The 23,926-nt window shown below is 51.2% G+C and overlaps 1 protein-coding gene across 8 annotated transcripts; it reads left to right on the top strand.

Moving 5' to 3' along the window:
* The first annotated feature begins 8,828 nt into the window (after positions 1-8,828).
* On the top strand, positions 8,829-23,566 carry CCDC120 (coiled-coil domain containing 120). Of its 8 annotated transcripts, none has more exons than XM_033409724.2 (11): positions 8,829-9,100; positions 13,008-13,171; positions 16,424-16,466; positions 16,692-16,782; positions 16,925-17,058; positions 17,724-17,957; positions 18,219-18,522; positions 18,869-18,931; positions 19,232-19,406; positions 19,538-19,636; positions 20,969-23,566. In XM_033409724.2, the coding sequence occupies exons 4-11, from the start codon at positions 16,734-16,736 to the stop codon at positions 21,903-21,905; spliced, it is 1,995 nt and encodes a 664-aa protein (XP_033265615.1). In that variant the 5' UTR covers positions 8,829-9,100; positions 13,008-13,171; positions 16,424-16,466; positions 16,692-16,733; the 3' UTR covers positions 21,906-23,566. The 8 variants fall into 8 exon arrangements, with proteins under 8 accessions (XP_033265615.1, XP_049560287.1, XP_033265612.1 ...); XM_033409721.2 differs by having other exon boundaries at positions 8,830-9,100; positions 16,424-16,523; XM_049704330.1 differs by lacking the exon at positions 16,424-16,466.
* Positions 23,567-23,926: the final 360 nt, after the last annotated feature.

Below are 23,926 nucleotides of genomic sequence, written 5' to 3' on the forward strand. Positions count from 1 at the left end.
CCAGCGGCCATGGCTCACGGGCCCAGCCGCTCCGCGGCATGTGGGATCTTCCCTGACCGGGGCACGAACCCGCCTCCCCTGCATCGGCAGGCAGACTCTCAACAACGGCGCCACCAGGGAAGCCCGAGGCTGCCATCTTTTTTTCCATTTATTTATTTATTTTATTTATTTATTTTTGGCTGCATTGGGTCTTCATTGCTGCGTGCTCTCTGTCTCTGTCTCTGTCTCTCTCTGGAAGCTGGGGTTTCATTGCAACGCAACTGAGGAGCGGGGTGAATGGGAGATATGTAGGGAGAAGAGAGGGCAGTTGGATGGTGAAATTGGGGATGTTTATAGAGAGATATGAGGGGTGATTGAGGGTGGTTTGGGGTGAGGTTGGGGTCTATTACAGGACAGTTGGCACACAACTAAAGGACCACCACGTCTTCAAGAGGAATGGGGCTGTTAGAGGACCGTTTAAGAGTGCAGGTGGCAGCTTTTGGAGGGTAAATTGGGAATACTCTCTGGGGGGTTGGAAGATGGTTTGAGATGCAGTTGGAGGGACTATGGAAGGTTAGTATGTAGTCTTTTGTAGTTTAAGGAGTTGTTAATAGAACTGTTAACTGTCATAGGATAGTGTGGTAGCCTAATGCCCCCCCCAAAAGATATCCATGTCCTAATCCCTGGAACCTGTAAATGTTACCTTATACGTCAAAAAAAAATGGTTTACACATGTGATTAAATTAAGGATTTTCAGATAGAGAGATTATCCTGGATTATCTGAATGGAACCTAATTGTAACCCCTAATTGTAAGCCCTTATAAGAAGAAAGAAGAGAGACAGATTTGACAAACCATAAAGGAGAAGGCATTGTGACCACAGAAGCAGAGATTGTAGTGATATGGCCACAAGCCAAGGAATGCCAGCAGCCGCCAGAAGCTGGAAGAGGCAACAGATTCTCCCCTAGAGCCTCCAGGGAGAGTATGGCCCTGCTGACTCCTTGATTTTGCCCAGTGGAATTGATTTTGGACTTCTGGCCCCCAGAACCATGAAAGAGTAGATTTCTTTTTTTTTTTTTTTAATTTTTGGCCGTGCCACGCAGCATGTGGGATCTTAGTTCCCCGGCCAGGGATCAAATGCACTCCCCCTGCATTGAAAGTGTGGAGTCTTAACCACTGGACCGCCAGGGAAATCCCATAGATTTCTTATATTTTTAATCCACCAAATTTGTGGTAATTAGTTACAGCAGCCACAGGAAACTAATATAGATTTTGGTACCTGGATATGTGATGCTGCTGTGTCTTAGTCTGCTTGGGCTGTCATAACAGAATACCACAGACTGTAGTATTAAACAACAGAAATTTATTTTCTCACAGTTCTGGAGGCTAGAAGTCCAAGATCAAGGTGCCATCTGAGTTGATTTCTGATGAGAACCGTCTTCCTGACTTGCAGATGACTGATATTTGCTGTGTCCTCACGTGGTCTTTCCTTTGTGCATGTGCACTCCTGGTGTCTCTTCCTCTTCTCATAATGACACCATTCCTATTGGATAAGGGCTCCACCCTTATGACCCCATTCAACCTTAATCATCTGCTTAAAAACCCTATTTCCAAATACAATCATTTGGGGGGTTAGGGCTTCAACAAATGAATTGGGGGGGTTGAACACAATTAATTCCATAACGCGTTGCAACAAATACCTAAAAGAATTGAAGTGGCTTTGGAATTGGATAGTGGGTAGAGGCTGGAAGAATTTTGAGGCACATGATAGAAAAAGCCTAGATTGCCTTGAATAGACTGCTAGGAAAAATATGAATGTTAAAAGCACTGCTGGTGAAGGCTCAGAAGGAAATGAGGAGCACAGTAGAGAAAGCATACATTGTCTCAGAGAATACGTATATCATCATAAACAGAATATTGGTAGAAATATTAATGTTACAGGTGCTGCTGTTAACAGGGCTCAAGGAAATGAACATGTTATTGGAAACTGGAGAAAAGAAAATCCTTATTATATAAGGCAGAAAACTTAGCTGAATTGTGTCCTACAGTTGTGTGGAAAGCAGAGCTTGTAAGTGATGGACTTGAATATTTAGCTGAGGAGATTTCCAATGAAAATGTTGAGGTACTGCCTGGTTTCTTCTTGCTGCTTATAGTAAAATGTGAAAGGAAAGAGATAAATTGAGGGAAGAACTGTTAAGCAAAATGGAGCCAGGATTTGATAATTTGGAAAATTCTCAGGCTGTCCAGATTGTAAAAGACATAAAATTTAGGAGATTCACTGTCAGGAAAGTATGCTCTGGAGAGAAAGCCAAGGGTGTGGCTGGACAGCCTTTTGCTAGTACTAAAGAGATTTTGTGTGTGACTCATGGATCCTCTCAACCATCTCAGTAGAAGTCAGGAATAGAGATGGGATTATCCATGAAAAATTTGAGGAGGACCCTCTTGTCTAATGATGTGAATCCTTGTGCCTTCCATGGGAGATCCAAAAGATTTTTCAGAATGTTATACTGATGGAAACACTGCCTGATTGGCTTGAAAAAAAAAAGAGATAGGATGAAATTAAGGAAGGATTTTGGACTCCCAAAATTTTACTGGAAGGATACAGGCTAAAACTACTCAGCAGCAAACATGTGCTACCCTTCAAGGGAAAGAAAGAATGACTCTGAGGACACAGCCTTGAGCCCAGAGGTAGAGCATCAAGCCACAGAGGATTTATTATTCCCAGGCCTTGAAACTGAATGAAACTTGCCCTGCTGGATTTCACCATTTCCTGGGACCAGTGACACTTTTTTTCCTTCCGTTTTCTCCCTTTTGGAATAGGAATGTCTATGACTCTCATCATATGCCTGTCCCACCACTGTGTTTTGGGAACAGATAACTTGTTTTCTAGTTCCACAAGTCCAGACCTGGAGAGTAATTTTACCTCAGGGTGGATCATACCCAGAGGCTCACTCGTGCCTGATTTAGATTATTTAGATGATGAGATTTGAAACTTCTGAGCTGATGATATTAAAGTCAGATTTTGAACTTGAGTTGATGCTGTAATGGGTTGAAATTTTGGAGTATTGGGATAAGGTACATGTGTTTTTCACATAGAGTGGATGTGCATCTTTGGAGGCCAAATGGTGTACTGTTGTAGGCTGAATGATGCCACCACCAAAGATATGCACATCCTGATTCCTGGAACCTCTGAATGTAACTTAGATGGAAGAAAGAGAAGAAAAGAAAAAGAAAAGGGACTTTGCAGTTTGTAGATGTGATTAAGGTAAGAATTTTGAGATGGGGAGATTATCTTGGATTATCCAGGTGACTCTAATCGTAACCATAGTGTCCTCGTAAGAGGGAGGCGGAGGCAGATTTGACAGAAAAGAAGGCAATGTGACAATCAAGCAGAGATTGAAGTGATGTGGCCACAAGCCAAAGAATGCTGATAGCCACCAAAAGAGGAAGAGGCAACAAGCAGATTCTCTCCTAGAGCCTCTGAAGGGAGCATGACCTGGCTGACACCTTGATTTTGGTCTTTTGGGCCCCAGAACTGAGAGAATAAATTTCTTATGTTGTTTTAAAATTTTTCTTATGTTTTAAACCACCAAATTTGTGGTAATTCATCACAGCAGCCACAGGAAGCTAATATAGATGGCTTAGGGGTAGATTTGGGGTTGTTGGAGGGACTTAGGGGTATGCTTGGAGGTGATTGAGGGCAGTTTGAGGGTATAATTGGGGCATTTGAAAGTGTTTGGGTGCAGTTGGAGCCATCAAAGGGAAGACCGAGGTGGGGTTGTGGGAGTCACCAGAGGGTGGTTTGGAGGTATGGTTCTTGAAGGGTGGTTTGGGTGGTACGATTGGAGAAAACTGGAAGATGTTTTGTGGATATAGTTGCATGTCCCTTAGAATCCATGGGGAGATTGGTTCCAGGACACCCCCATGTGTGAATACCAAAATCCAAGGATGTGCAAGTCCCTTATATAAAATAGCATAGTACAGTTAGTCCTCCCTATCCCTGGATGTGGGACCAGTGGATATGGAGGCCAACTGTAATTTAAGACAGCTATAGCTGTCATTGAAGAGTGGTTTGGAGGTATAGTTTGGGGCTGTAGCTGTGGGACCAAGGGAAGGTAGTTAAGGGGTATTTAGAGGCAGAGTTGGGGGCTCTCGGAAGGGAAATTGGGGGGGCGAGGTTTGTAATTGTTGGAGAGTAGCTTGGGATTAGAGTTGGGTATCACTGAAAGGGCACTTTGGGGATATTCTTGGGATTTAGAGGACAGTTTGAGGGTAAAGTAGGGTCAGTTGGAAGGTTTGGGGATGAGGGTGAGGACCTGGTTGGGTAGTTTAGTGAGGAAGTTTGAGGAACAATAGTGTGGTTTGGGGATATAGTTGAAGGTTGGTGGGTACAGTCTGGGATGCAGTTTAGCGGCCTGTTTTGAGGTCTGGATGTCAGAGGGATTTTATGCGTTATAGTTGAGGAGCTATTAGTGGGTGATTTGGGGGGCAGTGAAAGATCATTGGAATACTATTCTCAGCAATAAAAGGAACAAACTGCTGATACATGCTACAACATGACTGAACCTCAAAAACATTATGCTAAGTGAAAGAAGCCAAACACCAAAAATCCACATATTGGATTTAAAAGGCAAATCTATAGAGACAGAAAGTAGATTAGCAGTTGCCTGGGAGTGGGAATGGGAACAGAGATTTTTTTTTTTCTTTTTTTAACATCTTTATTGGGGTATAATTGCTTTACAATGGTGTGTTAGTTTCTGCTTTATAACAAAGTGAATCAGTTATACATATACATATGTTCCCATATCTCTTCGCTCTTGCGTCTCCCTCCATCCCAACCTCCCTATCCCACCCCTCTAGGTGGTCACAAAGCACCGAGCTGATCTCCCTGTGCCATGCGGCTGCTTCCCACTAGCTATCTACCTTACGTTTGTTAGTGTGTATATGTCCATGACTCTCTCTCGCCCTGTCACAGCTCACCCTTCCCCCGCCCCATATCCTCAAGTCCGTTCTCCAGTAGGTCTGCGTCTTTATTCCCGTCTTACCCCTAGGTTCTTCATGACATTTCTTTTTCTTAAATTCCATATATATGTGTTAGCATATGGTATTTGTCTTTTTCTTTCTGACTTACTTCACTCTGTATGACAGACTCTAGGTCTATCCACCTCATTACAAATAGCTCAATTTCGTTTCTTTTTATGGCTGAGTAATATTCCATTGTATATATGTGCCACATCTTCTTTATCCATTCATCCGATGATGGGTACTTAGGTTGTTTCCATCTCCGGGCTATTGTAAATAGAGCTGCAATGAACATTTTGGTACATGACCCTTTTTGAATTTTGGTTTTCTCAGGGTATATGCCCAGTAGTGGGATTGCTGGGTCATATGGTAGTTCTCTTTGTAGTTTTTTAAGGAACCTCCATACTGTTCTCCATAGTGGCTGAACCAATTCACATTCCCACCAGCAGTGCAAGAGTGTTCCCTTTTCTCCACACCCTCTCCAGCATTTATCGTTTCTAGATTTTTTGATGATGGCCATTCTGACCGGTGTGAGATGATATCTCATTGTAGTTTTGATTTGCATTTCTCTAATGATTAATGATGTTGAGCATTCTTTCATGTGTTTGTTGGCAGTCTGTATATCTTCTTTGGAGAAATGTCTATTTAGGTCTTCTGCCCATTTTTGGATTGGGTTGTTTGTTTTTTTGTTATTGAGCTGCATGAGCTGCTTATAAATTTTGGAGATTAATCCTTTGTCAGTTGCTTCATTTGCAAATATTTTCTCCCATTCTGAGGGTTGTCTTTTGGTCTTGTTTATGGTTTCATTTGCTGTGCAAAAGCTTTGAAGTTTCATTAGGTCCCATTTGTTTATTTTTGTTTTTATTTCCATTACTCTAGGAGGTGGGTCAGAAAGGATCTTGCTGTGATTTATGTCATAGAGTGTTCTGCCTATGTTTTCCTCTAAGAGTTTGATAGTTTCTGGCCTTACATTTAGGTCTTTAATCCATTTTGAGCTTATTTTTGTGTATGGTGTTAGGGAGTGATCTAATCTCATACTTTTACATGTACCTGTCCAGTTTTCCCAGCACCACTTATTGAAGAGGCTGTCCTTTCTCCACTGTACATTCCTGCCACCTTTATCAAAGATAAGGTGTCCATATGTGCGTGGGTTTATCTCTGGGCTTTCTATCCTGTTCCATTGATCTGTCTTTCTGTTTTTGTGCTAGTACCATACTGTCTTGATTACTGTAGCTTTGTAGTATAGTCTGAAGTCAGGGAGCCTGATTCCTCCAGCTCCTTTTTTCGTTCTCAAGATTGCTTTGGCTATTCGCGTTCTTTTGTGTTTCCATACAAATTGCGAAATTTTTTGTTCTAGTTCTGTGAAAAATGCCAGTGGTAGTTTGATAGGGATTGCACTGAATCTATAGATTGCTTTGGATAGTAGAGTCATTTTCACAGTGTTGATTCTTCCAATCCAAGAACATGGTATATCTCTCCATCTATTTGTATCATCTTTAATTTCTTTCATCAGTGTCATAATTTTCTGCATACAGGTCTTTTGTCTCCTTAGGTAGTTTTATTCCTAGATATTTTATTCTTTTTGTTGCAATGGTAAATGGGAGTGTTTTCTTGATTTCACTTTCAGATTTTTCATCATTAGTGTATAGGAATGCCAGAGATTTCTGTGCATTAATTTTGTATCCTGCTACTTTACCAAATTCATTGATTAGCTCTAGTAGTTTTCTGGTAGCATCTTTAGGATTCTCTATGTAGAGTATCATGTCATCTGCAAACAGTGACAGCTTTACTTCTTCTTTTCCGATTTGGATTCCTTTTATTTCCTTTTCTTCTCTGATTGCTGTGGCTAAAACTTCCAAAACTATGTTGAATAACAGTGGCGAGAGTGGGCAACCTTGTCTTGTTCCTGATCTTAGTGGAAATGCTTTCAGTTTTTCACCATTGAGGATGATGTTGGCTATGGGCTTGTCATATATGGCCTTTATTATGTTGAGGAAAGGGGAACAGAGATTAAATGTATTTGGTGCCGCAACTAAGACCCGATGCAACCAAATTAATTAATTAATTAATTTAAAAAGGTATTTGGGGGCTTCCCTGGTGGCGCAGTGTTTGAGAGTCTGCCTGCCGATGCAGGGGACGCAGGTTCGTGCCCCGGTCCGGGAGGATCCCACATGCCGTGGAGCGGCTGGGCCCGTGAGCCATGGCTGCTGAGCCTGCACGTCCGGAGCCTGTGCTCCACAACGGGAGAGACCACAACAGTGAGAGGCCCGCGTACCACCAAAAACAACAACAAGGACAACAAAAACAAACAAACAAACCAAAAACAAAAACAAAAAACAACAACAAAAAAGGTATTTGGGCATGAGAGATCTTATAGGGATAATGAAAATGCTCTAAAACTGGATTGTGGTGATGCTGCACACTTTGGTAACTTTACTAAAATAATTGAATTGAATTGCATGCTTAAAATGAGTGACATTTATGATACGCAAATTATACCTCAGTTAAGTTGTTTTAAGAAAAGATCATTGTCACAACAACGTGAATGTATTTAATGTCACTGAACTGTACACTTAAAAATGGTTAAAACGGTAAATTTTATGTTATAGATATTTTACCACAATAAAGAAAAATGTAATAACTGCAAAAAAAAAGATTGTTGGAGGATGCTTTGTAATATATTAGAGTCACTGAAGAATGAATTAGGGTGTGGATAAGAGTCATTGGAGGGCTTGAGGGACACATTTGGGGTCACTGGAGTATGATTTGGAGGTTCAGTTGGGTAACTACAGAAAGTTAGTGGTTATGGAGGTTTGTTGAGGACTGTTGGAGAGTCCCTCAACTTCGGGGTCGGAGTTTGGATCAGTGGAATGTGGTTTGGAGGTGGAGAGGGTGTTGGAGGGTAGTTTGAAGTGCGGCTGGGGGATCCACCTTGAGTAGTTGGGAGTACATGGGAGTTTTGCCAGGAGTGGGGTTGGTCAGTGGAAGGTTTGGTGGTGGTGGTGGTGGTGGGAGTTCATGGACCATGGTTTGGAGTTAGAGCACGTGACTGTTGGAATTGATCTGGCGTGCAGGTGGGGGCCACTCCAAAGGTAGTTGAGAATGTTTGGGGTGGTGTTGAGGGCTCTTTAGTGCCATTTGGGGATCAATAGAGTATGGTTAGGACGGTACATGGAGAGTGGTTTAGGGTCATGGAGGGTGTTTTGGGTGCATATTGGGGGTAGAGGGAGGGTGATTTGGAAGTGATCGTCGGAGGTTAACAGTTTCAGGGCTGATTGTAGATGGTTTGGGGGAACAACTTGGGGGTATTGGAGGGTAGCTTATTTGTACAGCTTGGGTGTCCAAGGAAGGCAGATTGGGGGTACTGCTTTGGGATCAATGGACAATAGTTTGGGGATACAATTTGGGAGATGATGGAGTGTGGTTTGGAGAGCATTTGGGGCACTGGAGGGTAGTTGGGGGAATTTAGAAGTGTGGTGGTGGCTGATAGAAGGCAGTCTGTGGGTAATTCTTGGGTGCTCATTGCGGGGTGAATTGGGGTGAGGGGCGCTAGTCTGATTACTGAGGGGGCGTGGCCTCGGTAGGGGACAGCTCCACGGCCCTCGAGAAAGCGTGTGCGCAAGCGCTCCGAACTGGTTCGTTCTTGGCGCTCCCAGGGCAGGGGAAAAAAAAAAAAAAGAAAAGAAAAAAAAAAAAAAACAAAAAAAGAAGACCCGAACTGGCGCCTGCGCACTTGGTCTCCGCCGCTGCTGTGGTCTCGCGCCCCGCCCCCTGTCTCTCCCCCCGCCACCCCGCCCCTCCAGGCTCGCGCTCAGCGGCGGAGGTGGCGGTGCCGCTGGGAGCGGACAGACCTGAGTTGAAGGTGGGGGGCCGGGGTCCACTGCCCTCGGCCGAGCGGCTGCTACCCTCCCACCCTCCCCGCGCCCCCCGTCTGGCCCCCAGGGTTAATAGTCGCACGGCCGAACGCGGCCCACAGGCAGGGCGCGGAAGGGTAGTAGGCACGAGCCCGGGAACGAGCTGGGGGCAGCGAGGGAGGGGCGCTCCCACCACTCTTTCAGGCCTGCACCGACCCCGCCTACGCCGCGGGGCGAGGACCCTCGGTGAGTAACGCCCGCTTGGGGTTGGAAGGGAGGAGACGGCGGGGTGAAGGCCCGGAAACGCTGACCTGCGATGTACCTGCTCGTGCACCCCCGACCTCTGACCCCGTGGTCTCCCCCTCGACCCCTGCCTTACCTGGCTACATCTTTTTTTAACCTCGAACCCCGGCCAGTCTTGGCCCCAGGAGCTCTGGTCTGACCCCTGACCTAACCATATTTTGGCCTGGTGTGATCCTCAACCCCTGTTTTGTATCTCTAAATCCAGTCCTGACCCCAAACCCCATCCAGTTATGTTCTCAGCATCCTTGACCTGACCCCAGATCCTTGCCTGACCCTGTTCCATCTCTGAAGCTCATCGTGCCTTGTCTTGATCTCCCCAGTTTCTGTCCTGATGCTTGACCTGCCTATTCTCTTGTCCAGTCCCTGAACGCCTTCCAGTCATGTCCTGTACCCCTAACCCCAGTCTGATCCAGGTCTGTCCCAATTCCTGACCTCTGACTTATGTACTTTCTCCCCACCCAGTACTATCCCCCGGGTCCCCCTCCTGTCTCCTGAACTCCATCCTGGCCCACCACCTTTAGACTGTCCCTCTTGCCTCCTGCCATGTCCCTGCCCCCAAACCTATGCTGTTTTCCCTTGTCTTCTCTTGGCCCATCACTGTCCTCATTCCTATTCTCATTCTGTCGTGGTCTTTTCCTGTTCCTTACCTCCACCCTGAACCTGCTCTTTTCCCTATCCTCTTCCTTGAACCGCTGTCTTGGCCTGTCCCCCATCATGTCTTCTGACTACCGTTTTATACTGATCCTGATCCCTGCCCTCCTCTTTTGTCCCCTACTATCCCCTACTTTTTCTCTGGCCTTTGTCCATCCTAGCCCCTGGCCAGTGTCCTGGATTCTTCTCTGTCTTATCTTTTGACCTCCATCCTACAACTCTGATTCTGTTTTGTCCCTTATACCCCTTCCTGTCCTGAGTCTTCATTCTGTCCCAACCCCAGGCCCCTGTTTTGCCCCTTCCCATGCCCCTCCACGCTGTTCAGATCTCCCTCCTTCGTAACACCCACTTTCCATCTCCTCTGAGCCCAGAAGGACAGGGGTTCCATTATACCCTGGCCATGAACTTGGAGGTTCCACTGTACCTATTATCTCTGAAATTCATCCCAAATGCTTCTTTTAGCATGAGCAAGAGCAAGCAGCCTTGTGGGCCCCGTGAGGCTGAGGGAGTTTTCACATGTGATTTCCCCCACCCAGTGATCTCACACAGAGCTTGCATTTCTCTCCCTGCCCCAGGAGGGCATGGAACTCTTCCTGTGCCCCCTACCCTCTCCAAGTGTGAAAGAACACCCTAAATTATTCAATGACTCTCTGGGAGTCTTTGAGGTCTGGGTCATGTTTCCAGCCTTGCTAGGTTGGGGGCTGCCCCATGTAGGGGTGGGGGACTCAGGGGTATGTGTGAGTCTTCTAGATCACGTTACCCCCGTCTCCTGGTCTTGATCCCAGGTGCAGTGATCCCTGCTTTTCTGGCCTGGAAAAAAGTCCATCCTAGGCCAGAGGCTTCAGGGCTTGGTGGGGGTAGGATGGGGGCAGGAGTTTATCCTCCTCCTGTCAGCAGTAAGCAGTACAAATCCTGATGCTGAGTCCATTCTACCTCTGTGGGCAGGTCTGTGTGTATTGGGGGGGCTCTGTTAGAATCAGGCTCATCCAGTAGTGACAATAACAACAACAAGAAAAATAAGTTCTCTTACTGTCTGAATCACCTTGATTTTGAGGACAGACAGGGAGAATTTGAATAGTGAGGAAGTAACATGTCATTCAATTATGTTTTATTACCGTATTTCTCATAGAGAATAGTGAGAGTTTGAATAATGAAATATCAGACCTGTTTCATTTATCCAAAACAGGTATCCAAACCTATTAATAACAGCACATACATCCCTCACTGTCCCAGTATATTTGGTACACAAGTTCTGAGAGGGAGAGTTTGGATAGTTCAGACAGTGAAAGATATTAAGTTATCTGAAGTTATTTTGTTTTTGCATTTTGCAGAGTGAGAAATGTAGGGAGAATTCAGATAACGAGGGGTAATGGCTCTAACTCAGTAATGTATTCAAATCTATTCATTTTCCTGTGCTCCAGTGGCAAGAGTTGGGATAGTAAGGGTACCGCATTATATAAATGTATTTGGTTCCTCTATTTTGCCTGGTGAGTAAGGAAAGCTCAGAGAGTGAGGGATACCAGTCCTATCTCAAAAATGTATCCGAATCCATTCAGTTCCTGTATTTGGATAGTGAGAGTTCAGACAATTTTTCTGAATATATTTGGTTCCTGCATTTTTGATGTTGAGGAGGGAGAGGTTGGATAATGAGGGAAAACAGCTCTGTTTCAAATATGTCTGGTTTGGCAAGTAAGGAGGGTTCTATATCTGGGCGGCAAGTGGGGAGGGTTTCGAGGCTGAGGGATACCAGCTGTGTCTCAAAGTGTGTGTATGTGTGTGTGTGTGTGTGTGTGTGTGTTTGATTCCTGAGTTCGGACTGGGAGGAATACTTGTAATTATGTATGACATATTACATATACATATTGAGCACTTACCGTGGGCCAGGCACTGTCCTAAGCAATCTTTGAATGTCTTAGCTCCTGTCATGCTCCCAACCCCCCTGTGAGTTTTATACTGCTGTCAGCACCCCTATTTTACAGATGAAGACATTGAGGCACAGAGAAGTTGAGTGACTTGTCCAAGCAGTCACACAGCCGGGAAGTGGCAGAGCTGGGTTGAATCTCAGACCCACCACTTGCTAGCCCTATGGGAGGCCACAGGAGGCTCAGGTCCCCGCTGGGGTGGGGCTTAGAGGTGGTTGTCTTCCAGACTGTTAAAAGCTGTGGACCAGGGCAATGATGTGTGTGGTGACTCCGCCTTGCCTGGCCCAAGAGACCCAGTTACCTGCTCTTCCCTCCTTACTCTTGCCCCAGCCCACCTCTGCCTGAGTTTATTATTGTAGTTATTAACAGTTGTTAATGATGTGGTATGAGTTTTCTTGCACTTTGAAATGTCTTCCAAAGTTACTTTGGCCTCCATTGGCTCTGTTAGCACCGTTTCCAAATGCAGAAATCTAAGCCTTGAGACTCAATCTGCATTGCTGGCCAGATACACTTGTCCCTCTCGGCTCTGATTTTTTTTTTGGCCGTGCCACACGGCTTGTAGGATCTTAGTCCCCCGACCAGGGATCGAACCCGTGCCCCCTGCAGTGGAAGTGCAGAGTTCTAACCACTGGACCACCAGGGAATTCAGCTCTGATTTTATAAACATCCCCCTTCCCAGCCTCCTTGGTGTCCCATAAGAGGTGGGAGAGGCCATGGCTGAGAGGACACTCCCCACCAACACCCAGCTGCCCACCTTGTGGCTGCTGCCTCCATCAGCCCCAGGCAGTGAAGGGAGGGAGAAGGGGGCTGATGAAAGGGGCCTTTGGGTCCCGTGCCGGAAATCTCACACCCAGAAAGAAAGGTGGGCAGGGTGGCGGGAAGCCTCAGTAACACGTACACTGGGGTACACTGGGCATTGCTGATACAGAGCAAGTTCCTCTCCAGGCTTGGCCCACCTGCCAATTGGAGAGGGAGCTTTCCTCACTCTGCTCTATCACATCTTGGCGTGGGCTGCTGTCGGGGCCTGGGTTGGGCTTGGGCCCTGAGGTCACAAAGCAGATGGTCCCAAATGGAGCTCAAGATGTGTGGTGTGTGCCAGGGCAGGCCCGAAGCCCAGGTGGTGGTGTGGGGGAAACAGTACATCGCAGAGACTTAGAGCCCTCCATTTCCTTGACTCCTGACCAGAAATGCCCCAGGAGGTTGGGGGAGGAACTGGGGAGACCCAGCCTGGATGTGAAGAAGCATGAGCCCCGTTTCCCACTCCTCCTCCCGTGCAGGAGTTGCCTCTGTCAACTTGCAACCCAGGACCCAGCCCCCTGAGTTCTGATTCTACCTGCTCTCATGACTCTGTGATCAGAATCGGGCCTCTTCACTTCTGCGAGCCCCAGATTTCATCTCTCCAAGTTGGCTATGAGGAGCTGGGTCTGTGCCATCCTCCCAGGTTTGTAGGGGTCAGGAGGGGTTAAACCACCAGTGTGTTTCTTCCATTTGCTAGGATGATTTCTTCTGAAGCTGCAGAAGGTGGTAGGGTCTTGAGACATGGTCTCTCCTTAGAAAAGTGGACCTTGTCTGTCCCAACTTGGGAAACTATTACCCCAGTGAGGGTGGGAATTGCCCTAAGACCTTCTCCCACCCCTGCCTTGCCCTGGGAGGAAAGGGTAGGGGTGTCAGGAACGTGCAGTGCTGCCAAGAGACGCACACCCGAGGTACCCCAAGTCCTCTCCTGTGCTTACAACTCCCCAGACCTCCATCCCTTGGCTCCCAGGTAGTACCCTAGGGTGGACAGGGTCTGATCTGGGTACTTGGACAGCACCAGAGGCAGTCGCCACTCCCACGACCTTTAGCCCTTCTTCCTCAGTCCTCTGTTAGGTGTATGGGGGGAGGGGGGAGGTCCAGGCTCTCTTCTTGGCTGTGCTGGACACCCTGAGGGGACTTGGCTCCAAGACAGCTCCTAAGGGTGGCCGGAGCCCTGGTGTCAGGCAGGCAAGGGTTAAAAGGTATGGGCCGGCCCAGTCCCTGGCCAGGTAGGCTGGGCCATTGCCTAGTGGGAGGCGGCCTAGGCATCCGCCACTGCGCTCACCCACTTATTGCCACTACCAGCCGGAGCAGGGCCTGGTCGATACAACTATTTTTTTTTGAGGTACCTGAGACCACTCCACAGCACCTCTCTGCTCTGGCATTGGTGAGCACCTGGGAACAATGGGCCCAGGGGCGAGGGGTGGGGGGAGAAGGGCACAGGGTGTGCTGAAGTTCCCTGCGGGAGAGAGCCAGGTCTATGTGAGAGGCACAGCGAGGAAGGAGGGCCTGGCTAGAGGGGCGAAGCCTAAAATGTCCAATTTCCTTTCCTGGCATGAAGCTAATTCCTTGCCGGAAGTGGACGAGGGGAAGGGATGGGGGAGAAGAGAAGCCAGCGTCCCCCTTCTCTACTCCCCGCTACTTCCTCTCCCCCTTCCTCCCCTGCAGGGGTAGCCTCTGCCCTCCTTCAACCTGGGGCCTAGCCCTCTAGGAAAGCCCAGACTAGGCTGTTGAGAAACTACTTCCCAGCACCTGCCTGGTCCTCCACACTGTTCCCCTAGAGTGAGGGCAGTGGGGGAGGACCTCTGGGGCGGTGTGGGGAACAGTCCCAGACATTGGGAGTTTGTATTTGCTCCGAAGGTGGTGGGATGTGGAAATGGGGGTCCCACTGAGGTGTTGGGGTGCCACCCAGGTGAGGTGTCTTGCTTGTAAACAGTCATTACAGCCAGGAATTTCTTTCTCGGCTGTGGTGTCAGAAGGGCAGACCTGAAAAACCTGCTGGGCCCGCCTCTGGGTGTGGGGGGTGCCCTCTGCAGCTATCTTGCTGCAGCCCATCCTGGGACGGGACAGGGACACAGGGTCACCAGTGGGGAGACCCAGGGGCTGGTGTGGGGGTGTGTTGGGGAGGGGACTGCTGGGATTCCCCCTTCTCACCATCTTTGGGTGGGAACCAGGCAGTCCCAGGACCCCAGGCCAATATGCAGAGGGTAGGTGAGCAGAGGCAGAGGCTTGGGAGTGGGTGTGAGCATGTTGGGGGTGTGGAGCGTGGACCCTGCCCGATGACCCCATGACTCAGGCCCTAGCTATGTCCCCGAGGTCAGGCTGACAGGGTGGAGTCGGTGTTCCTGCCTGTACCCCATGTGGACTTCCAGGATGCCACAAGCTCCCAGGGAAAGAAGGCTCGAGACATCCCAGTATGGGATGTGGGACCAATCCTGGTGAACGGGCCCACTGGGGAGGAGTTGAGGTTCCTGTTGAGGTGGAGGAAGGTTTAGAGTTCCTCAAACCCAAATGGGGGCTGGGGAAGAAGGAACCCCAGGAGCTGAGGGGCAGAGGAGGCTAAGCTGGGACCTCAAGGAAAGCCTGCCATGCCGCCAACGTCAGACCTTGGAGGGGGATGGTGAGGGCATGTGAGCACCTCTGCAGGGCACATGCTGCTGCCTGGATGTGCAAAAAGGCTTTAGGGACTGACCCCGCCCCTGATGTTGAGGACAAGGAGCCCCTGCTTTGTGGGAGGGGCACAGACCCCATGGGGTGGGTGGGAGCACTGCTGATAAGCTGGTGGCACCCTATTAGCAGCTTGGCCACACCCCCAATGCATAGATGGGGAAGGGGCTTGAACCCATCCCTCCGTGGCTGCCTGGGTCTTCACACCTGGCCACCATGTCATGACAAAGTGCGAGGCAGGTGGGGATGGGACCTCTCTGGCCTCATGAGGTCCTCCCAATCACCTGCCACCGAGGTCAGGCCAGGTGGTGGGAGGTGATGTCACCTGGCTGCCCAGCTGGGGACTGAGCAGGCTGTGGGACAGAGGGAGCAAACTCCAGCGGAAGGGATGAGGGCAGGGCTGGCAGCCAGCCAAGGCCGACTCCATGATCAGCCAGGGTGTCTGGGGGCAGAGGAGGAGGCAGGAGGCAGTCAGCTTGTTATCTGCAGCTGTGGGCTCTGCCACTCCCAGTCCCAGCAGGCTGACTTCCCTGTGCCGGGTGCAGGACAGGCTGGCATGTGGGGAGGGGCTGGAGGGGTCCTGAGGCCAAGTGAATGCTCTCCCTGCCGCACCAGGGCCGCGGGATAGAGTTGGGACAAGTAGCGACCCACAGACCACAGTCATTCTTTTATTCACCCAGCAGACTCTCATTGAGCACTTGATGTGTGCACAGAAGTGTTCTGAGTGCCAGAGATACTGATACATTTTCTGTCCTCCTAAATATACAAGGGAGGCACAGTCTTGTTTGACAGCAGTTGTGAGGGGACAAAATGCGGGGGCCCACCTCTGGAAGTGACACAGAATGTAAGAGAGAACCAGGGGCTGGAGTGGCGAGAGGTGAAAAGTGCACTCCGGACAGCAGTGGCAGCCTGCACAAAGGCCTGGAGGCCTGGTGGGCTGGGAGCTTATGAGGGATTGGTGGGGTTCAGCACCTCTAGTGAGGGGGAGTGTTGGACCGGAGGGGTGGGCCTGGCTGCATCTGTAGCCAAGGGCAGGTTATTTCATCTCTTTGTGTCTTACTCTCCTCATCTCTAAAATGGGGGTAATAATAATCACGGAACGGCCATCACAGGGTGGTTGTGAAGATTAAATGTGGCATAGAACGTAACTGTTCCAGGCACCCAGGTGCTTAATAAATGCCTACTGTTCTTGTAGTTGGTTGAATCTGTACCATTAATTCTCCCTTCCCAGGCAAGACTCCTGACTGTGGCCCATGGGCCTCTGAGGAGGCATTGTAAGTCCGCCCAGCTCCCCACTTGCTGTGCTCCCACTCAATGGGAAGGGAACAAAGGTACCAGGGCCTTGACATTGACACAGATTATGAGAGGGCAGGCCAAGCAGTTGGGCGGGGTCAGGGTACCCCTTATTCCCAGCTGGGGTGTGGGAACCTGGGTAGAGGGGGCAGTTGGCGGTGCACACCGGATGTGCTTCCTCAGTGGCTCCCGTGCATCACTGCTAGGCCTTGTCCAGCCATCAGCCACAGCCTCTTGACAACACCAGGATGGAAGTCAAAGGTCAGCTGATCAGCTCTCCCACCTTCAGTGCCTCAGGTTAGTATCTGGTTCCCCCTCCTGCTGCCTCCTCCCCTGCTCTGAGTCACCACCTGCCCACTGGGGAAGGGTTGGTCCCTGGCCCCACAGCTGCTGCAGGCTGCCCTGATTGCCCCCCGATCTTTGCTCCCTCTGTGTCCAGCTGCCCTGTTTGGAGAGGCTGCCCCCCAGGTGAAGTCAGAGCGTCTGAGGGGGCTGCTCGACCGTCAGCGGACCCTGCAGGAGGCCCTGAGCCTGAAACTTCAGGAGCTACGAAAAGTGTGTCTCCAGGAGGCGGTGAGGGCCGTACCCTAAGGGTGTCGGTGGGGGGTGAGGAGCAGGCACGAGGTAGGCAGACTGCGGTGGTGATGGCTGAGCCACTTGTCCGAGGTATAGATTCCCCAAAGCTCAGCTTGCATGTCTGAGAATCAATAAAATATGGTGATATTTTGCCACCATCCCCTATCAACAGTTTGAAATCCAAAAAACCTCAGAAACAAAACAAAACAAGTTATTTCCAAAACTTGGCAGTGAAACCTGACCTGAACTGACATGGGGTGATTTATAGTTTCGATTTACCCCCCTTGCTGTGAACGTCCACACCGTTTGCCAGAAATAATAATGCAGTTCAGAGCATGCAGCCCAGGCCCTGAATGGAATGTCATATAATATGCAGTGTACAGATGGTGTCACCTTTATAAAAACTATGAAATTCTGTATTCCAAAGCAGGTCTCCCTGCCTCCCGTGCCCACTGCCCTGGGGACTTGGGCCATTGAGGGGCTGAGAGTCTCTGCTGCACACCCACCTGGTGGAGAATTGGGAGGAGGAAGAGAAATAACAGGCATGGGTGCTGAGCAGGGCTGGGCTCCTAGTAGGACTTCTGTACCTTCGGGGGTCGTTACTGCTTTGCCACATCCCCCCAACTAACCCTTGGTAGTCTCTGACCCCTGCCCCCGCCCAGGAGCTGACTGGCCAGCTGCCCCCCGAGTGCCCACTGGAGCCTGGTGAACGGCCCCAGTTGGTCCGCCGGCGGCCGCCTGCAGCCCGCGCCTACCCTCCACCGCACCCCAATCCAGCACACCACTCCTTGTGCCCTGCCAAGGTGAGCAGATGGGCGTGCAGAGCAACATGGGGGTGGGACAGGAGCCCGGAGGAAGCCGAGAGCGGGTTGCAGCCAGGAGAAGGAGAGGCTAAGGTGAGGAGGGAAGGAGCTTGAGGGAGGTGGGTTCCAGGTCTGAGAGAGGATGCTGGTCCCTGTCAGGATAGGCCTCTCACCCCCAGGAAGATGAAGAGGCCCAGCCCTAATCCACACAGGCCCTGCCCCCAGGGGGAGAATAGGCCACCCCCAGGAGGGGCAGGCCCCGCCTGCAGCGTAGCTGGGCTCTGCCGCCACTTGGTCCTGGTGCTTGGCCATTTCCCTTTCCAACATTTGGTCCTGTCCCACCCTCTCGGGTAGGCCCCGCAGGAGCTGGCGCTCGAGGCCCTGGAGCGCGAAGTGTCAGTGCAGCAGCAGATTGCGGCAGCTGCCCGCCGCCTGGCCTTGGCCCCTGAGCTCAGCGCCGAGCAGCGCCGACGTCGGCGCCAGGTCCAGGCAGATGCTTTGCGGAGGCTGCATGAGCTGGAGGAGCAGCTCGGGGACGTCCGGGCCCACCTGGGTCTCCCGGGGATCCCGCCGCCCCAGCCCCTGCCGCTATCCACTGGGGCAGTTATCGTTGCCCAGGGAGTCTGCCTGGGCACGCGCCTCGCTCAGCTCAGCCAAGGTGAGCCAGGCCCTGTCACCACACCGATGAAAGCGGGAAGGTGGGCATTGGCTAAGGGACATGGTAGAGGTGGAGTGGGTGAGCAGCCAGTGAAAAGTGGGAGGTAGGTAGAACTTAAGGGACCCTACGAGCAAGACGAATTGTGTAAACTGGCTCCTGGGCAAGGGTGGGGCCATTGGGAATAGGCATCAGGAAAGTGAGGGACCAAGCCTCTGGTGGTCTTGGATTTAGGTAAAGGTGGATGCTTGGGAAGTGTACGGGATGGGGAGGAGACGGCCCAGTGGTGTAAGGGGATGGCGCCCAGACCTTGCATTGATAGGCCGGGGTCTCCCCTTCTTATCTGTAGAGGACGTAGTCCTGCACTCGGAGAGCAGCTCCCTCTCAGAGTCTGGGGCCAGCCATGATAATGGTGAGGACCCCTGTCTCCCAAATCCGCCCATTTTTTGATGCTTAGCCCCCACCCTCCCTCTTCAGCTCCTCTTTAGCCATGACCCATCCTCCAATGGAGCCCCCATTTTCTTTGCTTCAGTCCCCCCACCCCACCCCATCAGCCCCGGTTCCTGCCTCATCCCTTAGCTCTTCCTCAGCCTGTCCTACCTGCTTAGCCCTCTGCCCCTCCCTACCTCCCTAGCCCCTGCCCTTTGCTTTGCCCACAACCCTTCAGGCACCCTCCCATTGGATTCTCCCGCACTTTCTCCCTTCCACTCAGAGGAGCCCCGTGGCTGCTTCCCTCTGGCTGAGCGCCCTTCACCACCGAAGGCCTGGGACCAGCTGCGGGCAGTATCTGGGGGCAGCCCTGAGCGGCGAACCCCGTGGAAACCACCCCCGTCAGATCTCTATGGGGATCTGAAGAGCCGGCGGAACTCCGTGGCCAGCCCCACCAGGTGAGGGTGAGCCCCTCCCCTCCTTCCCCAGGAGCCAGGAGTGGGAGCTGAGCCTGAGCTGGCAGGAGGGCCTGCTGCTAGGTACAGTCTCTAACCTGGACCCCCACCTATGCCTGCTCGTCTCTGTCTAGCCCCACACGCTCGCTGCCCAGGAGTGCCTCCAGTTTTGAGGGGCGAAGTGTGCCTGCCACCCCTGTCCTCACCCGGGGCGCTGGCCCCCAGCTCTGCAAGTAAGTGGACTCTGAGGGTGAGATTGAAGACCAGAGGAGGGAACCGGTAGTTCTAACTGGGCGTGTTGGGGAGAGCATTATCAAAGGGTGTGGGACATGAAAGACTGGGCTTTGAATCTATCAGTTTTATTCTGATCTTCTATGTAGGTTGTATGAAAATGCAAGAATTTTATTTTTGTTTCAGAACTTTTTTTCATAATGCACCCTATTGCATGATAAAGAAATATAGGTAAAATATCTTTTGGAATATGCCATATGTGTATAATCACATTATAAATAAAAATTTTTTAATTGACCAAAAAAAAAAAGAGAGAAGAAAAGAAAGGCTGGGTTTTGAAAGGTGAATAGGAGTTGTCTTGGTGGAGAAGGGGGTGGGGATCTGGGGCAGAAGCACCAAAGTTTGAGAATGAGCTTTTCTGTACATTTTGGGCAAGTCATTTCCCTTCTCTGAATCTTTGTCTCCTCATTTGTGAAATGGGGATAATAATATCTGCCTGTGGAAGATACTGTAGGCATAAATGAGTTCTGGTTAACATGTACCACGTACCTACCATCTGCTAGGAATCAGTGCTTTACTTGGTATCAAACTCATTTAATTGTCACAACATCCCTGTGAGGTAGGTGCTATTATTATTCCCATTTTAGAGATGATGAAACTGAGACACAGAGAGGTTAAGTAACTTGCTAGTAAACTGAAGACCTGGTATTTGAACCCAGGCAAGTTTGACTCAAGAGTCCATACTTTTAACCATGGTACTCTACTACTTCTTAAACAAATACGCACTTACTAAGTGCCTACTTTTTCCGGGCTGTGAACAAAACAAAGTCCCCATTCTTGTGACACTTGCATTCTATGAATAGTGGCTGTTGGGATGATAGTTTTGGGTGGTTCATACACATGATGGGACAGAGGATTCAGGAAGGGTCTTGAATTCCTGGCCTAAGGTTTAGGACCTCATGTTAGAGGAGGCGGGGAGCCCTGAGAAGCACCTTAGCAGGGAATGAGGGGTCAGATGTGTTAGGAAGAGCCCTCCGCCCTCCCCTGCTAGTGTTTCCTCTTGAGCCCTACACACACTTACATCTCCCTCGGAGCTAACAGTCCCAGGCAGCCCCGTACATTGTTAACCCCTCGGCTCCCCAGTCCGTGGCAGAACCTCTGCTGCTCTTTACAGGCCACTACCTCTCACCTTTATACACACAGCTGCTAATCCTGGGCCCATTTTGGAGGTGTGGAAGTGAAGGCTCAGAGAGAGGCAGGATAGGGAGGGCACTCATCCCATCTCCCTGATATTTCTGACCCTTCTCCCATCACCCCCACCTCTGCGCCCCCAGACCTGAAGGCCTCCATTCTCGCCAGTGGTCCGGCAGCCAGGACTCCCAGATGGGCTTCCCCCGGGCGGACCCTGTCTCCGACCGTGCCTCCCTCTTCGCAGCTCGCACCCGCCGCAGCAATAGCTCCGAGGCCCTGCTGGTGGACCGGGCAGCTAGTGGGGGAGCTGGCTCACCGCCTGCACCTCTGGTTCCCCCTGCCACTGGTCCCCCAGCCTGCAAGAGCAGTGAGGTGCTATATGAGCGCCCCCAACCAACTCCTGCCTTCTCCTCCCGCACGGCTGGCCCCCCAGACCCTCCCCGGGCTGCCCGGCCCAGCTCAGCCGCCCCTGCCTCCCGCGGGGTCCCCCGGCTCCCGCCTGTGTGTGGGGACTTCCTCTTGGACTACTCCCTGGACCGGGGCCTGCCCCGCGGTGGCGGCGGGACAGGCTGGGGGGAGCTGCTGCCCACAGCTGAGGTCCCAGGACCCCTCTCTCGCCGGGATGGGCTCCTCACCATGCTCCCAGGCCCACCACCTGTGTATGCAGCTGACGGCAGCAGCCCCCTCCTCCGCAGCAAGGACCCCCACAGCCGTGCCACCCGCACCAAGCCCTGTGGCCTGCCCCTGGAGGCCGCTGAGGGCCCAGAGGTGCATCCCAACCCTCTGCTGTGGATGCCCCCACCCGCCCGTATCCCCCCAGCTGGTGAGCGCAGCGGCCACAAGAACCTTGCCCTGGAGGGGCTGCGGGACTGGTACATCCGGAACTCGGGACTGGCCACAGGGCCCCAGCGCCGGCCTGGGCTCCCCCACATGGGCCCGCAGCACCCGCCCTTCCTCCACGCCCGCTGCTATGAGGTGGGCCAGGCGCTGTATGGGGCCCCCAGCCAGGCGCCACTCCCGCACTCAAGGAGTTTCACAGCGCCCCCTGTCTCCGGCAGGTATGGGGGGTGCTTTTACTGATGGGTAGGGGTCTCTTGAGGCAGATGGCAAAGGTGTCCAGGCCAGGGAGCCAGCTAGTTCTGGTAGCTAATGACATGGACCATGAGAGAAGTAGGTGCAGCCTTGGCCCGGGGTCACTGGGCCCTGCCTGACTCGCATTAGTCCGTGGGGTCTCGGTGGAGGGGTATCTTGGGTCCTGGTAGCAGCAGTTCTTCACCAAGCTAATACAAGAATTTTAATATTTGAACAACCAGTGCATGTCAGCTGAAAATGAGCCTTGAAACTAGGGTGCTGGGAGGAAGGGACGTCCTGTGCCCCTTGCCTTTTTCTTCCTCTTTTCACCACGCCCCACGCTTGCGAGCCTAAAGGTGCTGTCCTGTGCCTGCCTCCACCTCTTTAACGAGCCTCTTTTCCTCTCTCTTTCTGTGTCTTGTCCGTCTTTTCCTCTCTCTTCTGTCTTCCCACCCTGTTCTCCGGATTCCTGCTACCCCTTCTAAAGATACTACGCGGACTTCCTGTACCCCCCGGAGCTGAGCGCTCGTTTAAGTGACCTGACGCTAGAGGGGGAGCAGTCCTCCGATTCTGACCCCCAGACCCCGGGGACACTGGTCTGACCCCTTCTCATATGCCCCTTGTTGGCCTGGGAATGACTTCAGTCTGGGGAGCACACAGCTGACCTCGCTGAGCCCTGGGGTGTGGCTGCTCTCGGTCCTGGGGGGCACCAATGTGATCTTCCAAGGCCCCTGGCTCCCCGTGGGCCCACGAAGGTGTCTGACACCCTGTGTCTCCTCTCACACTGTGCTGGGGACTGGGGGCCCTCTGCCAGCTTAAAAGAGAGGAGAGGGGATGATGTAATGGGAACTCCAAGCCCCTTCCTCCATTTCTGTTTACAGTTGTGATCTAGGTATTCACTGTCTTCCCTCAACACTAGACGTTTTATAAAAAAGGAAACTGTGATCTCGTCCTGGTTGGGTTCATTCCTGTCCCCATGACCAGCCTGTTCCATTCAGAAGCCCCCTCCACAAAACAAACCATATAGGGTCTCAGGGCCCACTTTGGGGCAGCCAGGAGACTCTGGTGTGAACAGAACTCCCTGCCACCCCCCACTGGGGCAGTTTTTCTTGGGGAGGTGCCCACATTTGGAAGGAATGAAGTCTCTGCCCACATTTGGAAGGAATGAAGTCTGGGTGGGGGGCTTGTGTTCATTTTCTCTCCCCCAGGGTGCCTGAAGGCGCCCCAGTCCCTGTCTGCCTGTCTGTGCCCGCTGCCTCTGCCCACAGAGTGAGACGACCCAGCCTTTGGCGGCAGCCTCCTCTGCCCCGACTATCCCCAATCAGGAGGCCCCGCAGGAGGACCAAAGGGCAGAACCACTGGGTGTGTTGTGTCCTGGGATGTAGTGGTGGTGGAACCTGGCGTCTGGTAGATGCCAATGAAATCCTCAAGTGACGTCTCGCCACGGGTTATGTCACACCTTCCTTGGCTTTCCTTCCATCCACCACTTTTTAAACAAATCCACACAAGCTGTGTTTTCTATGATACCTGTCTGTGGCTTTCTGGAGCTGGGGGTTCCCCTACCCCCTTTACCTAGTGTTAAACTTTTCTTTTTGTACTAATGGATCTGGGCCCAAGACACTACCCACACTGGAAGGGGATTTCTATAATAAATGTGTAAACTGAACCCATGCATTGCTTCCCTGTCTGCCTTGCCTTGGGGGCCCACATCTTTAGCTAAGACTAGGTAATGTATTTTTACAAGAAAAAAATATATAGCATCATGGAAACAGCCTGTGATAATGTCATCTGCTTTGGTTTTACTTGCTTTGTGATGTGGGGCAACTTCTTTGCCTGTCCGTGCTCAGATTCCTAGCCAAGAGCTCTTAGTAATACAAATGCGGGCAGCAAACACTCCGTGCCCTTAACTCCCTTGTGTGTTAATGCCACCCTAGAGGTAATAGGTTCAAGAAAGGAACTGAGAGCTCCTCCTTCAGCCCACATATTTGACAGGGACCCAGTCAGAAAGTCTCTGGTAGAATTGAAAAGCA

This window comes from Orcinus orca, chromosome X (genome assembly GCF_937001465.1).
Source record: "Orcinus orca chromosome X, mOrcOrc1.1, whole genome shotgun sequence".
NCBI lineage: Eukaryota > Metazoa > Chordata > Mammalia > Artiodactyla > Delphinidae > Orcinus > Orcinus orca.

Bases quoted from the DNA above. Each gene is read 5' to 3' on its own strand.
- CCDC120 (XM_033409725.2), top strand. From the start codon at position 13,730: ATGGGCCGGCCCAGTCCCTGGCCAGGTAGGCTGGGCCATTGCCTAGTG. The intron at 17,059-17,723 runs GTGAGGGCCGTA...GCCCCCGCCCAG, and splicing joins AAGTGTGTCTCCAGGAGGCG to GAGCTGACTGGCCAGCTGCC. The intron at 21,884-22,383 runs GTATGGGGGGTG...CCCCTTCTAAAG, and splicing joins GCGCCCCCTGTCTCCGGCAG to ATACTACGCGGACTTCCTGT.